The sequence below is a fragment of the Anolis sagrei genome, chromosome 2 (assembly GCF_037176765.1).
Source record: "Anolis sagrei isolate rAnoSag1 chromosome 2, rAnoSag1.mat, whole genome shotgun sequence".
NCBI classification, from domain to species: domain Eukaryota; kingdom Metazoa; phylum Chordata; class Lepidosauria; order Squamata; family Dactyloidae; genus Anolis; species Anolis sagrei.
Window position 1 is genome coordinate 222498332 of NC_090022.1, and position 20095 is coordinate 222518426.

The 20095-nt window shown below is 38.7% G+C and overlaps 1 protein-coding gene across 2 annotated transcripts in view; it reads right to left on the reverse strand.

Annotated features, from left to right (window-relative positions):
- TRPM3 (transient receptor potential cation channel subfamily M member 3) overlaps positions 1 to 20095 on the reverse strand; it is a 429447-nt gene that overhangs the window by 41107 nt on the left and 368245 nt on the right. For both annotated transcript variants that reach the window (XM_060762212.2, XM_067464427.1), the window contains exons 12-18: positions 19056 to 19106; positions 12214 to 12354; positions 11606 to 11635; positions 9816 to 10105; positions 7569 to 7797; positions 7038 to 7205; positions 393 to 536 (exon numbers count right to left, since the gene is read on the reverse strand). In XM_060762212.2, coding sequence (XP_060618195.2) covers positions 393 to 536; positions 7038 to 7205; positions 7569 to 7797; positions 9816 to 10105; positions 11606 to 11635; positions 12214 to 12354; positions 19056 to 19106 — 1053 coding nt within the window. The remainder of the gene's footprint in view (positions 1 to 392; positions 537 to 7037; positions 7206 to 7568; positions 7798 to 9815; positions 10106 to 11605; positions 11636 to 12213; positions 12355 to 19055; positions 19107 to 20095) is intronic.

The following is a 20095-nucleotide window of genomic DNA, read 5'->3' on the forward strand; positions in this document are numbered from 1 at the left end:
TTATCAGAGTGCATCTATATAATAGCATTTATATTATTTTGCTTTCACTAACAGTCACCGAAATCCAACTTATGTTTTAAAACTTGCTATAAACATTTTGGAAATGCAAAGACCATCAATTGGACTACTCCATTTGTGTGAACAGGGTGAAAATGTTAGAACCACCCCTTAGTTGCTCCCACTAAGTTAGCATTTTTTTTAAAAAAAAAATGGCCACTGAATTCTAGATATTATTAAATTGCATATATATAGACTCAAGTACTTATCTTCATATAAATTATGTATGATTTTATTTGCATGGTCATCTATACTTATCCAAACTTAGTGATAAAATGGGCCTTTTCAAATTTTTATCATTAGAAAAAGATCGCAAAATGATAGTTGCTTCTTACAGTATAGAACCAAAATTTAACAATTGGGGCATTGTAGAATTCATAGATCTTGCGTCCAAAGGGAATCCATCTGTGTCTAGTCTGAACTTCTTCCTCCTCCTTCTTTCGTGATGACGACTCTCCATTGCTACGTCCCAACATTGCCTACAGTGGGAAAGAATGAGTGAAAAAGCAAACACAATCAGATATGTTCCCTCAACCTCCAGATGCCAAATCTACCTTCACATGACTATTGGATGGGACAACATTCAATAAAATTATAGGCATTGACTTTTCCATCCAACAACAACAATCTAGAGACCTTTGTCCAGTAAAGTTCTAAGAAAACAGTAACACTTTCAAATGTCAAATTGCTGTTTGTAATAAAGATTTTATCACTGCTACTTCAATAGATACTGTAATTATAAATGTAATTCATGTATAAGTGTTTTTTAATTATTATGACACATGTGGCCTACATGACTATTTTGAATTCCCTGTTGCACTCCATTTTCCCCATTAAACTTGAATAAATTTATCATGCCTCACTAGTGTTAGGTGGAGCAATTCTGTCTCTGTTTTCACCACCTAGGCATTTAGATGTTTTTTTTTTAAAAAAAACAAATTGGAAGTTGACTGCTGGACAGCGGATGCTTCCCTCCATAGGATGGGGGAAAGGGGAAGCCGGGTGTGAGGGATGTCGGCCAACAAGTTCCCCCCACTCCCAATCAGGCCACAATGGATTTGCCATAATGCATGGCAAATCCCATAAGCAATGTGATGTCGTTGCAAATGTCCTACTGATTTAATCCTAGGCAAATGAGTATATAGCCTCAGCCTTCTTTTAAGAAGACTTTTTTTTAGACATTTAAATCAATATATTAAATATACAATATATTAAATATACTAAATATACAATATATTAAATATACAATTCAAAATTATGAATACTGGTTAGGAGCCAGACGTAAGCACATGGCCTATTTATTTATTTATATTTATTTTCCAGCCTTTCTCCTGACATAGGGACTCAAGGCAGCTAACATCAAATATGACACAATATAAATTAAAATCAAAACAAATGAATGTAGGTATGATTTGGCCCAATTCGAGGCTTGTGACCCATGTAGATAGGGCAATAGAATAATGACCAACTTTATTTATTTATTTATTTTATTATTTATTTACAGTATTTATATTCCACCCTTCTCACCTCAAAGAGGACTCAGGGCAGATCACAATGCACACATAAATGGCAAACATTCAATGTCATTTTCTAGTCAGGCTGACAGACAGAGGAATTTTTGGCATTTCCACTTTGGTGCCTGGAGGTTTGCTCGATTCCAACCACCTGGGGGACGGGGCGGGGCGGGGGAGTTGACACTTCATCCACTATGACACTGAGTCATTTTGATCATATTTCTTTCTTGCTCTTTGACCGCTGGCATTTTTATGGTGTCGTACCTCCTGCTTTAAGTGGTCCCTAACTTCTCTACTCATAGCTCAGCTGTTCTCAAACTGCTTAAGTGGGCGGTAAGCTAGGCTGAACAGTGGGTTCTCAATCTGACTCGGTCTTTGAGCATGTCACCTTCTGGTTGGCAGTAATCAATTGCAGCTGGTGATTAACCAGCTGTGCTAATGTCTGGCTCTTTTGTCCTATTGATTTCAGTGGGTTTTTAAAAGTATATCTGAGACCGCATCTACACTGACTATTTAATGTGGCTTGGAGATGAGTTGAAACTGCTTCAAAACGCATGCTGCCAATGTGCACTGCAGGGTAGAACAAAGTGGGAGGGAAGTCCACAATAAGCGCTTTAATGTGCTGTAGGAGATCCCAGATTGTAGGACAAATTTGGCTCCGTAAATTGCAGAGCACATTGTAGACACCTGGCCTTACTGAAGTGCTTTGTAGGATTTGGAATGTGGAATGAGGGGCTGCTGGAAAAATGGTTCAAGGGCATGGCTGACTAGCAGCAGGCTAATTGGTCCCTGGGAGGTGTAATTGATTACCATCAGTCCTAATGGTGATTCCTTTTTCCTACCTTCTATTTCTCTGGAGCACCAATGCACATCTTTCCTAGAAATTGGAAAAAAACCCCAATATAGCAGGAAAATGGCAATATCCTGTCCCTGATATAGAGAGAATACAATGAAAGATGGCAGATGGAATAGGAAAGGAGCTGAATTATTATTTATTTTATTTATTTACAGTATTTGTATACCGCTTTTCTCACCCCGAGGGGGACTGAAGGCTCAGAATGATGTAATGTGGGATGGGACCTCATGCTTATGTAGCCACATTTGGATTTTTAAAATGTACATGCTAACTATGTTAATCTGTCAATAACTTCAATTAGGATGATTGATAAAAGAACATATAAAGCACCTATCAATAGTGATTTATGGAAAGACCAATCTTCTTTCTGGAAGGCCTACCTGACATTTTGTTTGGGTCTTGGTACAATAATCCTGATGAAAGTACACAAGCCTATTTACAACATGGAAAGAGGCAATGCTGAAGGAATACTGTACAAATCCTGTCTACTCGTTACATCTTTCTTGTCGGTCTACTCTTTCCTGCTTCCTTTATAGCCTGCCTCTCAGCCTCCACGGTTGCTTAGCAAATGTTTCTCCCCACTTTCCCCTTCTTCCTATCCATTTCTCCTTTTCTTCTCAAGTATGTCAACTTTTAATAAATTGTTAGAATAGGAAAATCATTTATACCTCTGTAGGCTGTGAAACAGTAACATCACAACATCTAAAAGTACTACACTTTTTTCCTGCTACGGTTCCCCAAGGTCCCTTCTCTGTCAACTGCATAAAGCTTGCTCACATCCAGGATACTTTGGGACATAAACCTTTTTTTGTTTAAAAGCTTAACATTTGGTAGAGGGAAAAGACCACAGGAAGACACAAAGGACACTGTCAGAGGATAGAGAAGAGGGGCCATGGAAAACTATGTTATTACTGTATACACAAGACCAGGCATCACTGCAGCCTGTGCTTCTACATTGTAAAACCAGGAGAAAACATGGTATTTGGGGAAAAACGGAAAGGGGCTGGACAATCACACAGGGCAATTACGATTCACTGCACGGTCACCCCATGAAACAAGCTGTGCTTATTAGATCTGAATAAGCACTTCATTTATTGATCAGAAGCCAGCAATAATTAACTATACTTAAAGCGGAACAAGCTTGTTTCAGAGGAAAGCAACCTGTCAGTCTTATGCTGGCTTAAGGTATTTTCTTCTTTTTCCCCCAGTGTCCAGTCTTGCCTGTATATGGCTCTTGTAAGTTGATCTCGTGCCTAGGGTCTTCTGCTTCCCTGATTTTAGGTTCTTGTAGGCAGTGCCTTCTTCTTGCGCACAGGCAAGATCATGGGGGCAGCTTTTGCTGAGGGCCTGCAGGAAACAGCCTCATTTTTGACAAAATGTAATAACGCAAAGCTACTTAAAAAAATGTATTTCAAAATTGTATATGGACACTTCGAGACCTGTCCATAGCAGTGGTGCTTTAAGTGGCTATAAAGTCTTAGGCAGCAGTGAAATGGGAGGATATTTTTTTTAGTACCAAAGACTTTTAAATGGCCTGATTTTCTCTTTTGCATCCCATATATTCATTTAAAATTAGCATTTAAATTAGTTTGGCAAAGTCTCAAAGAGACTTCTCATTGATGTTAAAGTGTTTGCCATCATCGGCAATTGTCAAAGAATGTGTATTCTAATGCTGTAAAGGGAATGGGGTGTGGGAGAATCAATCAGCAGTGATACTAAAAGGAGCCAACTTAATATTGTAAATTGATCTCTAGGTACCAAAAGTAAGTACAAGTTTCAATAGACTCTGAAAGATTTCAAAAGAGTCACTTTCCAGCTTCCAACCAAAATCCTGATTATCTTAAAGCTAGCCTAACAAGTAGTTCCTTAATCTATCTGCAAAACCCACATAGAAATAGTTTCCACGTTGTTTCATGGCCACTTTTGATACTATACATATTTTTAAGATTTTTAAATAATCAATTTCTGAAATAATACATTCACAGCTATTATAAACTGAAATGCTTTGTATTGGTACCTCGCAACAATTTACATTTTTTCCAGTATAATTAATTTGAGATAACTTCCTGGAGACTTGAAAAAGCCTGAGGCCAAGAACGTCTCATCTGAGCAATTTTAGGGGCTTCTCCGTGTGTGGCTAGAAATAAATGATCAATGGTCAAGAATATAATCACATAATATTTCAGTCTGATTTTATTTGGAGATGATATGTTTTATGAGATATATGGATCAGAATGCTTGGATGGGAATGAAATGCAAAATACGATGTGTTTGGAATAAAAGCTGTAACTGGAGTTCTGTTTCCTACACTCATCGACTAAATTGAATGGAATATTATACACTCTTTTTTACTATGTTATGACAGTAGGCATATTTAAGAGACTAATGCGATAAGCACTTTTTCATTACTAATCATTTTACTGATGATAAATGACATATAAATTATTATTTTGACATCACTCTGAGTATTTGATCACTCATATACTATGCCCAAGCTTACATTTCAGTTAGATACTAAGGTATTAATAACAAGTAATCTTGTGTTTTGTTACAGCCTGGACTTTCCATAATTCTCCTTTCCTTGATTTTTTTTCTTCGTATCAGGAGCAACTTGAGAAACTGTTTCTTGTGTGAGAAAATTGGCTATCTGCAAGGGCATTGCCAAGGGGATGCCTGGATGTTTTACCATCCTGTGGGAGGCTTCTTTCATGTCTACTCACGAGAAGCTGGAGCTGACAAACAGAAGCTCACCCTGCTCCCCAGATTCGAACCACTGACCTTTCGGTCAACAGTCCTGCCGGAGCAAGGGTTTAACCCATTGCACCACTGGGGGTGCCTTTCCTTTCCCTGATCACAAAATATGTATCCATTATACAAGTACAATACACCATTAAAGCATACACATGCATTATTCTGAATTCATTACTAATTTATTATTATTATTTATTTAATATCCTATATTGTAATACCTTTCACCAGTTTACAAAAATCTCTTTAATTTTAAACCATAAAAATAATGTAAACTTTCCAAAAACAAACAAAACAATTTCAACTCTTTTTACTTTTTAAACCATTAAAACAATTTGAAATCACATATGTGTGCATATTGGCATAAAATCATCAGGCTCTCTAAAGATCTCTTCTTATGCTGTAATAATACATCAATATCATGCTGCCTTTTTAAAAATTAAACAAGCAACAGTTTTTGGATGAATTACAAATTAGACTTAACCTATCACAGCATGGCTATTGGGGTATTGTAAAGGTCAGAAGAACCAAAATACTTCCACAACATCTCACTTTTTCTCAGTTGCAGTTTTTCAAAGCCAGCCATTTCCTGGTCAGTGGAGAGCAGAGGGAGCATCAGATAAATGTCCAACTTTTTCCTAGGTCTCCAAGGGATCTCTAGGGGTACTTCTTGCAGACACGTATATCATTACTGCTCTCAGCTATAGAAAAATAGAAGGACCTTGTCTGCTGCTCACCTGTCACTTTCCATTGACTAGAAGATGGCTAGGTTTTGGAGGGCAGGCAGCTGACAGAAGTTTGGTTGGATGGATGGGGTTGATGGGATGTTAGAGTAGATTTGGCTTGTAGCTACATCTCCTGGTGCAGAATCATAACCCCAAATTTTATCTTGGATGTATCCAGTGACTGAATCAAGTGAGCCTGAAAATATAATTATTGTATGACCACTTCATACCCTCATACCCATGGGACCCGCTTCTTTTGGAAGTTATTATAGAGTCGTGCAGACAAATTCCTAGAAAGAATATATCTCTAGGAATTTTCTAGGTCCTCCAGTGTGACTCAGTGGTAACTACTGGTCCATTTCAATAGGGTTTGCTATTATCCATTATGTCTTGTGTCCACAGTAAGTAATTTCAGGAACAGATCCCCCATGGACACAAGGGTTGTATTATATAAATTATAAATTAATGAAGATAGCTACCATATATACTCATGTTTATGTTGATGTTGTGTGTAAATTAAGGGCAGATTTTGAAGCAAAAGTTATGGACTTTTATATGAACCATGGCTAAGTCGACAGTCATTCCGCAGAGAGGACAAAGCACCAACGCTGCCTCAGGAAGCTGGCTACCCCTGGTTGCTGCCATTTTCCCATTCAGTCATTCAAAAAGACCAGAAGTAGTGCTATAGTGGAGAGAGTAGAAGGGATCAGGGCTACTTTTAGGTACTCTCAGGATGAACTAAGCTCTTGCCTTTCACCACTTTACTCAGATAAGGGGATGGTTCCTTTTTTTGACAAGAGTTAAGGTACCGTACTCACATTGATTTGAGAGTAAATCTACCCAGGTTCTTTTGGGCTGATTTCTAACACAAATTTCTAGACTTATACACAAGTACATAATATATACACGCTTTCTCAAAATGGGAGTGCTGTAAGTAGAAGCGAATTGAAATTCCGAAATTCCAACTGAGCCACTGAACGTTGTTTATTTTAATCGATAGATAACTTCTGTAGTGGGTGCCAGGAGAAGTATTTGAAGGGTAGTGCTCCTTTAATGCATTGTGCTCCCTTATACATACAGACATGGCAACAGGAAAAAGGAATAATAATAACTCTTCCACTACTGTTTTCTCCTTACTGTGAGTTCCATGTCTTCCTCTTCCTTTTCTTTCACTGGTTTTTCGGGTTCTTCTGGCTCTTTCTCTTGAACTTGGACCTCCTGAGCTTGGGACATGTAAGGCATGTCATCTTTGTTTTTGAACTCCAAGCTGAGAATTGAAGGAGGAAGTAGAATTCCTAGAATTACCTAAAGCAATAATAATGATACAATAATCATCACAATTAACAGGTTAGGGTTATGCCAATTGCTCATTTAGATCCAAATTACACATGCTCTTTTGAACCATTCAGAAACTTGATATTTGTGCACATGAGTTTCAAAATGACTAGCACAGCCAATGTATGGACAATGAGAGGGATGGAAGAGGCAGGAACTGGTCATATAGTGCTCCCTACAAACCGAGTCACTCTTTAAGATGGAAAATATACAGTGCATCAGTTCTTACTAGTAACAAGACATAATCAAGACTTTACTAAACCATGTTATACTTATGTGGTGCAATCTTTTCCTCAAGTACAAACATTAATTCAATTTTAAAACAGCCCTGACCTTTAGACTTGAGTTTTTACGCATCCGGAGCCTCCCCATCCACATATCTGTGAGCAGCATTTGGCTGCAAGTGTGGGCAATGAAATCTCGATGCTTGGCTGCCACTGCCAGTTGTAGGCACGTGGCATTGCTCCAGTTCTTCAGCTCATAGGTCAACAGTTTCATTGCCAGTTGTTCATCCTGCTTGTAAGACTGGTCCAGCAGCTCCACTGCCAGCTGGCCAAAATCTCTGCAATACAGGGTGGTTTGGTTAGCTTGTAGAATCTGTTACATAGAAGGTAAATGTCTGATAACAGCTTCTCCTGAGGCTAGGACACTCTCCGACACATTTGACCTGAGAGGAATTTCAAATACTTGCTGTGTTTTCTGTGTAACTTATGGAGGCCCCAGGGTGAAGCGATCATGGGATTTTCTGAGGCTGAGCATGTGAATTGCCCAAAGACACCCAGTTTGTTTCCATGGCAGAAAGGGAAATCAAACTCTGGTCTCCAGAGACAGATCAATGCTCCAACCACTACAGCATGCTGGGGATTCAGTTTTAGGACCTCTTCACTAATCGCCAGTGAAAGGGAAGGCGTGCAGGGCGGCACGTGGAGCCCTCTGCATTCTCCTTCCTCCCCTCATCACAAAGTCATTTTGAAATAGTCTGAGGAATAAGATTGGTTCCACCTCTAAAGATTATAACTCTTGTGAACCATTATGGTGTACTGACTAAAACACGAGGTTTGACTGTGGGTGAGTAGTCTTTAATATCTTTCCGAGTTAAGTCCACCAAAGTGATGAATCTTTTCCTGGGTGATGCCAATTCAGTCTGGAGGTGGGAAACTTATCAGAGAAAATCCAAAAGAGAACAAAGTGGAAGAAATATGGCCAAATAAAATTAGCATCTCAGGGAGTCTAGGGACCTCTTCACATGGCCCTTTGGGGCTGTGCTGTTGTGCCAGCAATCACTGGTGAAAGGAAAGGCGTGCAGGGTGTCTTGTGGTGTCCGGCGCGCCCTCCATCCTCTCCTCATCACATGGAGGGGACGGGAGAGGGTGCTTTGGCACCCTTTCCATTCCCTCACCAGGTGGCAGAAAGGGCAGCAACACACATTGCCCTGCCACCCTTTCTGCCATCACATGGGGAAATTGAAGAGAAAGTCGGATCTACCCAAATGACACATTTCTCCACTTGGGAGGAAAGTGGTCAGGGCCTGCTGCGCATCGTGTGATGGTGCATAGCACACCCTGTCCTTGCTGTGATTAAAAGTGGCAAAATAGGCCAAAATGCCCTGTGTGAAGAGGTCCTTAAATACCTACATACATTTCTTTTTTTCTTTAACAACATTTTTTTTTGCTAAGCATTAGCTTTCACTGTCTTCTTTCTTCTCCTTACTATGTGCCTGCCATTATTATACCTGAACTAACCTGTTTCATATTACATTCTTGTGAGAGAATCAAATTCAGTAAGCTGTAACATGTAATTTTTAAATGGGCAATATGACCATATAAAGCTGCAGAATTCAATGTTAATAGCATTCTTTCTCTTTTTTATTTAACCTAGGCGAAATGCAGTGTTTGGTTGTGATGGGGGGGACTTAACTCAGATGAACTGACTGAGCAATTTTAGGGGCAAAAATTACATCCTAGTATGGGTAGCCCACAAAGAGCACATTATACCCACACTATATCATCTGCAGTGACTTTCTGGTGCTTTCTGGGCAGAAATTAAGATGCTATTTTCTGCCAATAAATCTCTGGTCTTTTACAAAAACCTAAAAGTCACAATTTCTTTCATATATACAAGGACAAACCTTCTCTTCTGTACCACCTAGGTATCACATTCTGACAGCAGGCACACAGGAGTGTCCCTGATGGTTATCTTATGGCTATAGAAATCCTTAACCTATTGAGGTAAATGGATTACTTCTTTTGGGAAGCATGCTAAGATCTATTGTTTAGCTTGGTTTTTAACAGAGTAGTTTTAGAAATCTTTTAGATCTGAATAGGGTTGCTTCTCCATATCCACAGATCCTATATCCATGGATTCAACTATTCATAGCTTGAAAATATCACATACACATACCCCAAAACTTCACAAAAGGAAGCCTTGGTTTTGCCATATTATACAAGGGACCCCATTTTAGCATGACATTATACATAATAGGACTTGGGAGGGAGGGGATCCTGCAACCAAACTCTAGCAGCAATCAAGAGTCTACTTCGGGTTATATAAACTGTAATATCAAGTTATAAATGATTAAACCTGGAGTTGTGATTTAGTTCCTGAGATATGTCATCCACCATATCATTCTCAGATGCTTCGTGGGCCATGGCTTTGCAGAGTTTACAGGCCACCAGAGCCTTAGCCATGGCTTCCTCTCCATGCTGCCAGAAGAAGAGGGCCATCTTCTGTCGCTTCATCAATACAGCCCACACCATTAACTCATGAAAGGGGAAAGGAAAATGATTAATCTCAGGATCATCCAAATCAATATCCACTTCCTCCTCTCGCTTCGTGGTGGTTTTTCTTCCCCTTCGCATTGGAACGTCTTCCTGTTAAACATGGGAAAATGCCATTAGACCAAAACAGCTTCAATCACATCTTCTTTTACTCAAAAGACATGAAACTGCCATGCCACAGCAATACTTGTTCCTTATCAGCTTATTTCTTTTAGTTTACCCCAATCTAACCAGTCTGATCCATTGCCTAAGAGTTAGATTTTGTCATAATGATAATTCAGATTTCTGTATTTAGTAAAAGGATCAGCATCTTAATCGTGTCCTGAGAGAAGGGTGTGATAATACTTACTGAATTATTGGATACCACCAAAGCCCCAAGTTTGGAAAACTTGGCCATACTGATTGAAATTATACTTCAATTTATCTGAACAATAATTAGAGGCATATAAACATCAGTTTGACACTAAAAATGAAATAGAATATTGATGGACAAGCATTTCTAACATTCTCAGTGCCTGCTACACGAATACTACATGCTCTATATTTACTTATAAATATAGAAATCTCAATGAAGTAAATTAGGCCACAAGGCTGCCAAAAAATTGAAAAAGGTTTCACAAGAAAGACCTCAATTGTTTATCTCCTTCCTTTCCTCCCCCTTCTTGCCTTTTTCTCCCCTCCCCCTTTAAACATCTTTCTTTCTTTCTTTCTTTCTTTCTTTCTCTGACTTGTTTCTTTTGGATTTCTGTTATGTATTCCAACATTAGAGCTTGCAATGAAATGCAGAATTTAATGAGGGGTCTTCTACTTGTAAATTTGCCATGATTTTGCTACCGCTTCTATCTTTTTCCTCAGCACAAATCTCTTCTAAAAACAAAGAGCAGCCACTTAGGATCCTTTGACTGTTACTCCCGGGTGTCCTATGCCTGGAAGCACACTGTATGTTCCTTCTGATCTCTGCTTTTCTCCAAATATTGTTATTTCACATGCCATTTTTGTATGCTCTATCAACAGATCTTTAGCCATTCCACTCCAGTGCTGGTTTCATTACTTTCCCACACATAGTAGGTGGAAAGTTTATAAGGGAGAGCCTCTGCTGTCCATGGATATTCTTCATGTGAGTTTGACTCTTAGTCCATGGATAGTGGGGATTCTTTGTCTTGAGATGTGTGCTTCGTGTGCATGCCAATAATAATATGAGATAAGTTCAGGGTCATTCTGTGGACAGGGGAAAGTACAAGTGCTACTGACACCACCCTTTCCCCACCCAAGCACCCCAAAAGGCCAGAAGCAATGTCATAAGACTGGGTGGAGAAGGAGTCAATTCTTCTTTTAGGTTCTCTTGAATGGATTAAGCCAGGGGTGTCAAAAGCATTTTCACTGAGGGCCTCATGGTTGCCTTCAAAGGGCAATTTGTAATTGTAAGACTGTATAAATGTAACTAAACATAGTTACATATATGATAAAATATCAATTAAAATAAGTAAAATCAAATTAATGGAGTTTTTGGATTAATGAATTTTATTATGAAATACAGTCAGTCATAAAATATTTGTAGGTAAAAGCTTATGAAAATGGTTTGAAGGCACTTACCTCCATCCCCAGAAGTTTCAGTGCCTTAGGCTGGAGACAGAAAGGGAAAAAGAAAAATTATATATAGTCATAGAGATAGATAGATAGATAAACACACACACACACACCCAGAGCCAAACCATTCTCTAACTGTATTAAAACAAAACAACTAATAAAAATAGTATTATTGTTTATGAAATAATGAAATCACAGCACATTGGTCAGAGAAGCTTCTGGATACTGCTAGCTCATCCTAAATGACCACGGTCATATGCAGTTGAGTCTAAAAAAGGAATTCTTCTTTTCATGTGCTCTCGTTTTTGATGTTATCTTTGAAAATTGTGGCACCCTTGGAAGAAGTTTTTTCTGTGCCTTTATATCAGGGTAGTACCCTAAAGGCACCCAATCCCTTCTGATCCTGGGAGTTAAGCAGAGTCAGCACTGGTTAGTACTTGTATGGGAAACTTCCAATGAACACCAGGTACTATAGTTATATTTCAGGGGAAGGATCTGGCAAACCATTTTTGAGCATTCCTTGCCTAATAAAGCCCTATAAAAGTCTTGGGGTCACCATAAGTGTGTGCTTTTATGAAACAGTTTTTTAAAAAATGAACAGAAACCATTCTTACTCTCTTGGGACCAAACAGGTTGTGATAGAGAGTTCGGAAGCGTTTTCGAGTATAATTACAGCGATAAGCTCCTCCCATCAGGTATTCAATCACGAGGCCAATATCAATGAGGCTTATCCTATAGTCTGGTGGTAGATTTCCCTATTTTTTCCCCAGTGGAAAAAAGAGACATATAGAACAAGGGTTTGGGGGTGGGGAAGAAAGAAAGATAAAGCTGATTATCATGCCTATGAAACTCTTACATAACTATGAGAGGTTTAAAAAACATTAAGAAAACATAAGAATATATTATTATGCTGGTTAATTAATTCACCTTAAAATAGATCCAACCGAAACCTGGATATTCACGCTTGGAGAGAAGACATAAATTAAATAAGAAGTTGCATTAAAAAGTCACAGTAACAGAAGACAACAAAGTCTCAGAACACAGGATTCAGACTCTTCTGAGCTGGAAAACGGGAGACACCGCTGCAGAACAAAAAAAGCATGAGGGCAAAGCATTTTCTAAAGTGTTTTCAGAACATAGACAAAGTGTTTCCTATGTCAGCCTATACCAGGTTTGTTTCCCTTTGAATGTGTGTAGACTCTAACAAGGGTTTCATCTCTCCCCGCCCCTCGTCAAACCATTAGGATTATTTCCCCATTATTTATTCCTTAGGAAGAAGAAGGTAATTCATATAATCTGCTAAGCACCTTAAATTCATGCTCTGCACTTTGAGTGCATATAATTCTCAAGTGCTCCTGAGCTTGTAAAGTCAAGAACTGGAAAGTTCTCTCTCTGTTCCTGCCTAAATGTAGGTTCTACTTTTACTTCTTGGAGGGATGACGGTGTTTAAAAAAATAATAATAATCAAAGAACTAGCAATAAACTAGCAGTCAACAGTGAGCAAAGGAAAGCTTTTTGCTATTCATGGTCATTGCAGATCATCCACTTATAAAACTGGGGTGGTCACCAGGTGGTTCTGGGATGTAGTCAGTTATGGAGTTGTGAAAAAGAAAATTAAAAACAAACCCTGTATACCTTCCTACACCCACAGCTCATGTCAATTCCACTTTAAATAATAATTTATTTCTAGTGCCAAATTGTATTAACATTTTAACTTACTATAAAGTACTAGCTGAGCCAAAACAAATTACCACTGATTCACTTCTGAGAACATGTCCCAATCTCTCTGACCTCTCCTAAGACTGAAGTTGTCATGTTTCCATGTTGTCTTTGCAACAGAAACTCACTTGAAAGAAAAAAATGGCTCAAATGTACAGAGATCTTTAACTATCTTCCTATTGACCCATGTGTGTGACTTTAACTATGTTACTACAACATACCCACTGGAGCAGCTTATACACCTTTCAGGCAGTAGATTGTTTCTGGCCCATTTTCATGGCTCACAAGCATTTCTGAGCCACTCTGTTTCCATTTCCATAAAAAAACAATTCCTTGTAACCCTGGCAGCCTCCACATGCCAGTCTTGTGTTCTAGCAAATTGTAGGCACCCCAATACCCTCCTCACTTAAGGGCAAAATTAGAGGGCGACTTCCAGTCACTTCCCCTCGATCTGGCCTGGATATGTAAGGCTTCTGATTCTAAACAAAAGGGAATGCATGTGTATAATCTGATATACTCTCACCTAACCTTGGTATTTGAGATATATTGGACTGCAGTCCCCATGTTTTCTAGCTGACATGCTGGAGATGGCACCTTACTGAGAAAGAGTGGCACATGCCTCTAATTAAAATATTTGGAAAAGATTTATCAGGGCAACCTCCTGTTCCAAGTTTTACTTGTGTGCAGTTGATAGACCTATTGTGAAATAGAGTCAGAACCAGCCTTTAGACCAGGCATGCACAAACTTTGGACCTCCAGGTGTTTTGGACTTCAACTCCCACAATTAATAACTGTTAAGGAATGGTGGGAGTTGAAGTCCAAAACACCTGGAGGGCCCAAGTTTGTCCATGCCCGCTTTAGACTGATTACTTTTTACTTTTTATAATAGTCATTTTAGTTTCAAAAATGTTGGATCCACCATTGAAGCAAATACACTGTATATTTCTTCTTAACCAGAAGATCTACATATCCCTATTACCTAGTTTTCCTTTGACACACACAATAGATACCCACACCCATCCAATTTCCAGCATTTGCTGGACTACGGTTTTAAATTATAGCTACATTTTGTTGATGTTGCTCCCACTGTAATTCTAAAACATACTATTTGGAAAGCAATTCCTGCTAAAATCACTTTGCATACTGAAGATAGAGGACCAAAATTAAATATGTCAACAGTAGTATTGGTGCTAAGTTGTTAAACACTCAGAAATACAGTGCCTTGCAACTAGATAGTGGACAAAAGATTATCTACGTTCTAGTCATCTCCAGATGACTGAAACAAAACAAAAAACAAGAAGCTGAAATATTTGTTATATGAACATTAGAGGGCACTCTTTATCCATCAAACTCTCAATTTCTTTTTCCTTTTGTTTAGTTTGAGTGATCATTAAAATGATGATATGGGTTCTCATTACAGGTCAAATACTTTCCCAACATAATAATTTGAGGCCACCAATATTCATATATGAGGAGGATTGTCTTTATTAAGTAAATTGGGGGGGGGGGGGGTGGGGTTAAAAGGGGAATTGCTATTCTGTCATATAAACTAATTAGAATAACCTACGACTGATAATGGATGTAGATTGAATCCAAGGTCTACCCCAGAAAAATTAGTAAGTGACAAACTCTGTCAAGGTTAGTCACTTGCTTTTTCTTTCTCCTTGTAGAGGAATATTTTCTGGGGCTCCCTTTTTATTTAGTTATTTGAATGTTGCACATTTTCAATATCTATAAGTGGAGCATATAAAAAAGGGAAACAAGATTGCCATCTATTCAGTTAGAAAATATGTGGGGCAAGTGTGACTTGTGAACAGCATATATTACCCAAAGACCATTTTTGAGACTCCCAATTTTTGTGAAAAATAATGGGAGGAAGTTGGCTAAAACTTTCTTCCCTACAACTTCCTCATGTTTTTGTCTTTCACTGTCCCCCAATTTTTTTAGACCACAGAAACCTAAATAAATAAATAAATAAGTAAATAAGTAAAGAAATAAATGTCTATTATGCTTTACAGCAAAATATTTCAGGATTATATCCAAGGAATCAATGTACGCAAATTAAAATAGCCATATGGCAGTGCCCATTGAAGAACTGAGGTCCTGAGTCATTTATCTAACCCAGAAGGAAAGCAAAAATTCTAATTTACTTCTTTGTTAAAGGTTGACCTTTCATAGATCCAAAACAGCCAAATGAGGCCAAAAGGCTGGTGTGGGATGTTTACATTCAAACACATACACATACTATTTTGATACTAAAGTATGAAAAATTTTGAATTGTTCAAAAGTCTTTGTTTTGAGCTTCTTGAAGCTTCATGGGGTTTTTGTGTGTGTCAGGAGCAATTTGAGAAATTGCAAGTCACTTCTGGACTGAGAGAATTGGCTGTCTGCAAGGATGTTGTCCAGGGGACACCTGGATGTTTTACCATTCTGTGGAAGGCTTCTCTCATGTCCCTGCATGAGAAGCTGGAGCTGACAGATGGGAGCTCACCCTGCTTCCTGGACTTGAATTGCCAATCTTTTGGTTAGCAGTTTTGCCAGCACAAGGATTTAACCAATTGTACACTGGGGACTCCTCAGCTTCACAGGTGCCACTTAAATAGTTTATGCTTTCAATTTTTGACAGCTGTATTTGCAAGTATTGCAAAATTCCACAAAGAGGGACATATTCTAAACTTCAGGTTTAATGTGTGAGCTACTGTTCAGTGAAATTAAGGAGAGAGTAACATTTTATGCCTATTGAATAGGTAATACTTCAGGCTTGGCATCCTTGGTCCCAGGTGATTACCGTAAAATTGAAAATGTGCCTATCAGGCTCTGAAATGCATGTGAATTAGAGTGCCTGCTTCAGAACAGTCATCTATCTCTGTCATGCACAGTGAACCATTTGACTGTCACAATAATGGTATGTACTATTAAGAGGTTATTTTCTAGATGCCATGTCATTTAAATCAATGTCAAGCTCTCTGATGGATTGACTGAGGAGGAACATATTTCATTCTCAGTATGGGACTGCTATAAGTGATCCAATATATTGTAGCCCAGCAGTCTTCTCCCTCACTATTTATAAAATGAAAACCATGGTTCTTGATGTGGAGCCATGGGAATAAGACAAAGGGAATACTGTTCTTATTACTGAATTTGAAGATGTCTTCTTTGAAGCTGGCAGAGTGCTAAGTTCCATTAGCATACTTACATGGAGGTCTGGGATGGAACTGTAGCAGGCAAATAAAAGTTACTGGCTTTGTAAGTCATGAACCCTTCCGGACTGGCCTCATATCCCAGGGTCTGGTCACAGGTTTTCTGTTTATCCCAGATTATCTGGCAATGTGGACTCATATAATCCAGTTTTAAGCAGAAAACTTGGGATCAGATCCTGGGATATAGAGCCTGTCTGGAAGGGCCCATGGTTGTGGAGCATTTCACAGTGAGTTGGTCCATTAACTTGGCAGGAGAAGGCAGATATTATGTCGCGAAGGCAACTACTGGGTGGTAGGTACTGCAAGGGAACTTCTCAAGTGCTCTCTCCGTATGGCTAGTAAGTGCTATTTGAATCAAGTTGCTTCTGAATGCCATTCAGCCACTATTTCACCCTTGGTGGCAGCAGGGGACGTGCTGCCCAAGGAAATATTGGTGAGTTCTTTGCAAAATTTAAGAAAAATATTAGCTATGCTAGCATAAGTTCAAGATCCAGTAGTTTAAAAAGGTTCCATTCACACCTTCAAGGATCCCATTACTACTAAATATATATATAAAGGTATATATAGAAAAGCTTCTAATAACAACTTTAAGAAACATATCTTGCATGGAAAGATGTATTTGTAGTCTATAGGATGCCTGAAAATTATCTTTGTGAAGATACTTTTGGGCACTTTGTACTTTAGTTTCATTGCTATTGTCTCATTAGCTGATCTGGAACAAAAGGGATTTGACATATTTTTTTTAAAAGGCGTTCTCCTCAAACAGAATAGAAATAGAAAATAATGATGTTGCCAAAATAATAAATGGCAAAAAATGTTCATGTACTTATTCTTTTTACAAAAAATGTACTACTTCTTTGCAGCTCACAGAGAAAGAAAAAAGAAGCAGCAGAAAGCATTATGCCTGAGTAATGGTATATGTCCAAAGAATTTATATTCACACACAATTGTGGGATACAAAGAAACTTTCCAACTTTCCACTTGATATTCTAGTTAATTTTTAAAACTTCATATGTGATAGCATAAAGGTAGCTCTCAACAAATCCATTTTACCTTATCATATTTAAATATTTTTCACCACCTTCCTCACCAATACCTGAATGGGTTCTTCTGTACCTATATACCTGTCCTTCCTCTTTTTAAATATAATTCAGATTTTACTTAAGAAAAGAACAGTATTGTGTTTGGTTTGTTGTTCTGTATGATTCTGTGTAAGTTTTCAGATAAAAGTGTACCCAAATTGAAAACTAGAGTTATGGAGAGATCTGAATATTTGGTGCATGTTTTCAGGATGCAAACCTTATTCTGTTATATAGAAGCATGGTCAGATGTAGAAGGACAACAATAAGATGCCAAATACCACCACCACTGTTTTTACAACTCTTTTTAGAGTTTTATTGCCCTCACATTGTTGTGTGTTGTCATATATGGCTGGATGTTTGTGCCTTCTTGTTTTTTTTTTAGGGTGGGGGGGTGGGGAAGAACAGATTCCATTTAATTTTAACTTCAATAAGGATTTGACCTATTACATTGTCCTCACCCCCTGATCTCATTATTCCTACATGAAGCAAAGATAAGCCCATCCGGATCATTGTCTCGCATGTGTTCCCATCCCCATCCTTCCACATATTGGGAGGGGGGGGGTGTACTTTTGCAGTGAATAAGTTTTTTTGTACTTTCCTTCTATTCAAGTAGGTTTGCCCCATAGCTTAGAACCTTAATCTTCCTGGGATTTTAAACTGTATGTGGAACATATTCATGTAGAAAATGCTCACAGCTACAGTACATGTAGCTGTGAGCATAGAAGGATGGCTAAAGGAATGGAGGTGGGCCTCCTCTTTGTGGAGGAGGAGAGATTGAGGTGGGCCACCATGTTCATCAGTGCTGTCCCTTCATGGGATGGGGATAGGGGAAAGTCAAAGTTTTACCTATCCTGTACGGGATACAACTTTTTCCTTAACTCATCTTTAAAAACTGGCTTTCTTTTGCAACTCATATTTTAAATTGTTCCTTCATCTACAAACTCAAGTTTTGAATTCTGATACTAGGACGGAGACAAAAGTGCGTCCTTATTAAACTATACTGATTGTTTTCTAAATGGACGTGAGGATTTTTGATACACACAGAACATAATGAAACTGATAATATTGATATGAGTCAAGATCCAGCATTATATAATTTGCATTGTTCAGGACTGGCCCACAATATGGAAATCGGCATCCAAAACAGTGGTGGGAATTAAAAAAAAAGAGAAGCTAATAGCATAAGTCCACACTGCATGAAAAACACCTACAATTCTGCTAGCGAAGCACTCTACCCAAAGCATCTAAAATCACTGAGAGAGCAGCCCAGTAAGTAGTGAACTACATTGTACACAGAAAGTTGAGAGTCAATACAAGCACACATTGCACAAGTGAAACGGCAGAAGACAGGAGAAGGCTCTTACTGAAAGCTCATGCAAAACAAGGGCTGCCTCTAATGACAAGAAGCTGCCACAACATTACCTTCAGGCTACTGTCCATCTGTTGGACTCATACCTTTTTGACGTCTCTGACAAGATGATACAAAGTGTTGGATGGTCCATGTCTCTGAAAATGATCAAAAACAGAAAAAAATCAAAATGTTTTGAACTTTCTCAAGAAGTCAAAAACATAGTCATGTTATTCTGGAATATCACTAAAAAAGGTTCTTGTAGTACTTTAAAAACTAACTGAGGCTTCATCTACATAGGCACTATAATCCACGATGAAGCTAGTTTGGGGTTGGGGTGTCTGAGAAATGTACACCCCATCCGACTTCCAATACACATCCAGCCAGAAGTAGTGTATTAAAAACTCACTGGAAAGTTTGAAATGACCAAGAAAAGCCCACTGAAGCCAAGCAGTGTTATGGCTGCTGCAGAGCAGGCATTCAGGATCAATATGCACAGGGTTAGTGCTAGAACATTTGGATGCAGGAACCAGATACACAGCTCAGCCAGAAGGTAAACAAAACCTTCCCCTCAAAGAGGAAACCACTTTTCTCTTCCTGTTTTGCCTTAAATTGCTGTATGCTGATCCTTATTAGATAGGCTGCCTCTTTGCAGTGCATCTTGCCAGAAGAGGTAGGAAACAATATTTCTTGCATCAGATTAATATACAATCTATGGATCTGTATGGACTCTGTCCCAGCTTCCAGCCAATTTCCAGGGTGCCTGTGTAGGCCCTCTGGAGTGAACTGGATCTCTTTGATCGACATCCTGACTTCAATTAAATGGTTGTGTGGAAGCAGTGTAAAATAATGGAATTGGTAGAATGAGCTTTCATAGACTAAGGGTGCATATATACAGTCGAATTAATGCACCTTGACACCACTTTAACTGCCATGGCTGAATGCTATGGCATTTTGAGTAGAGTGTGGAGAACATGACTGGCTCTAATGCAAACTGGTCCGTTATCCACACTAGTTGATTCCATAGGGAAAGGGGATGGATCAGATCTGTATCAGCCACATATCTTTCCCTCCTTCTAGCTGGTAACATGGGCACCTTTCCTAATGGCCAGGAGCTCTCTAGGAGCTGTACAGGTCTTTGGCAATG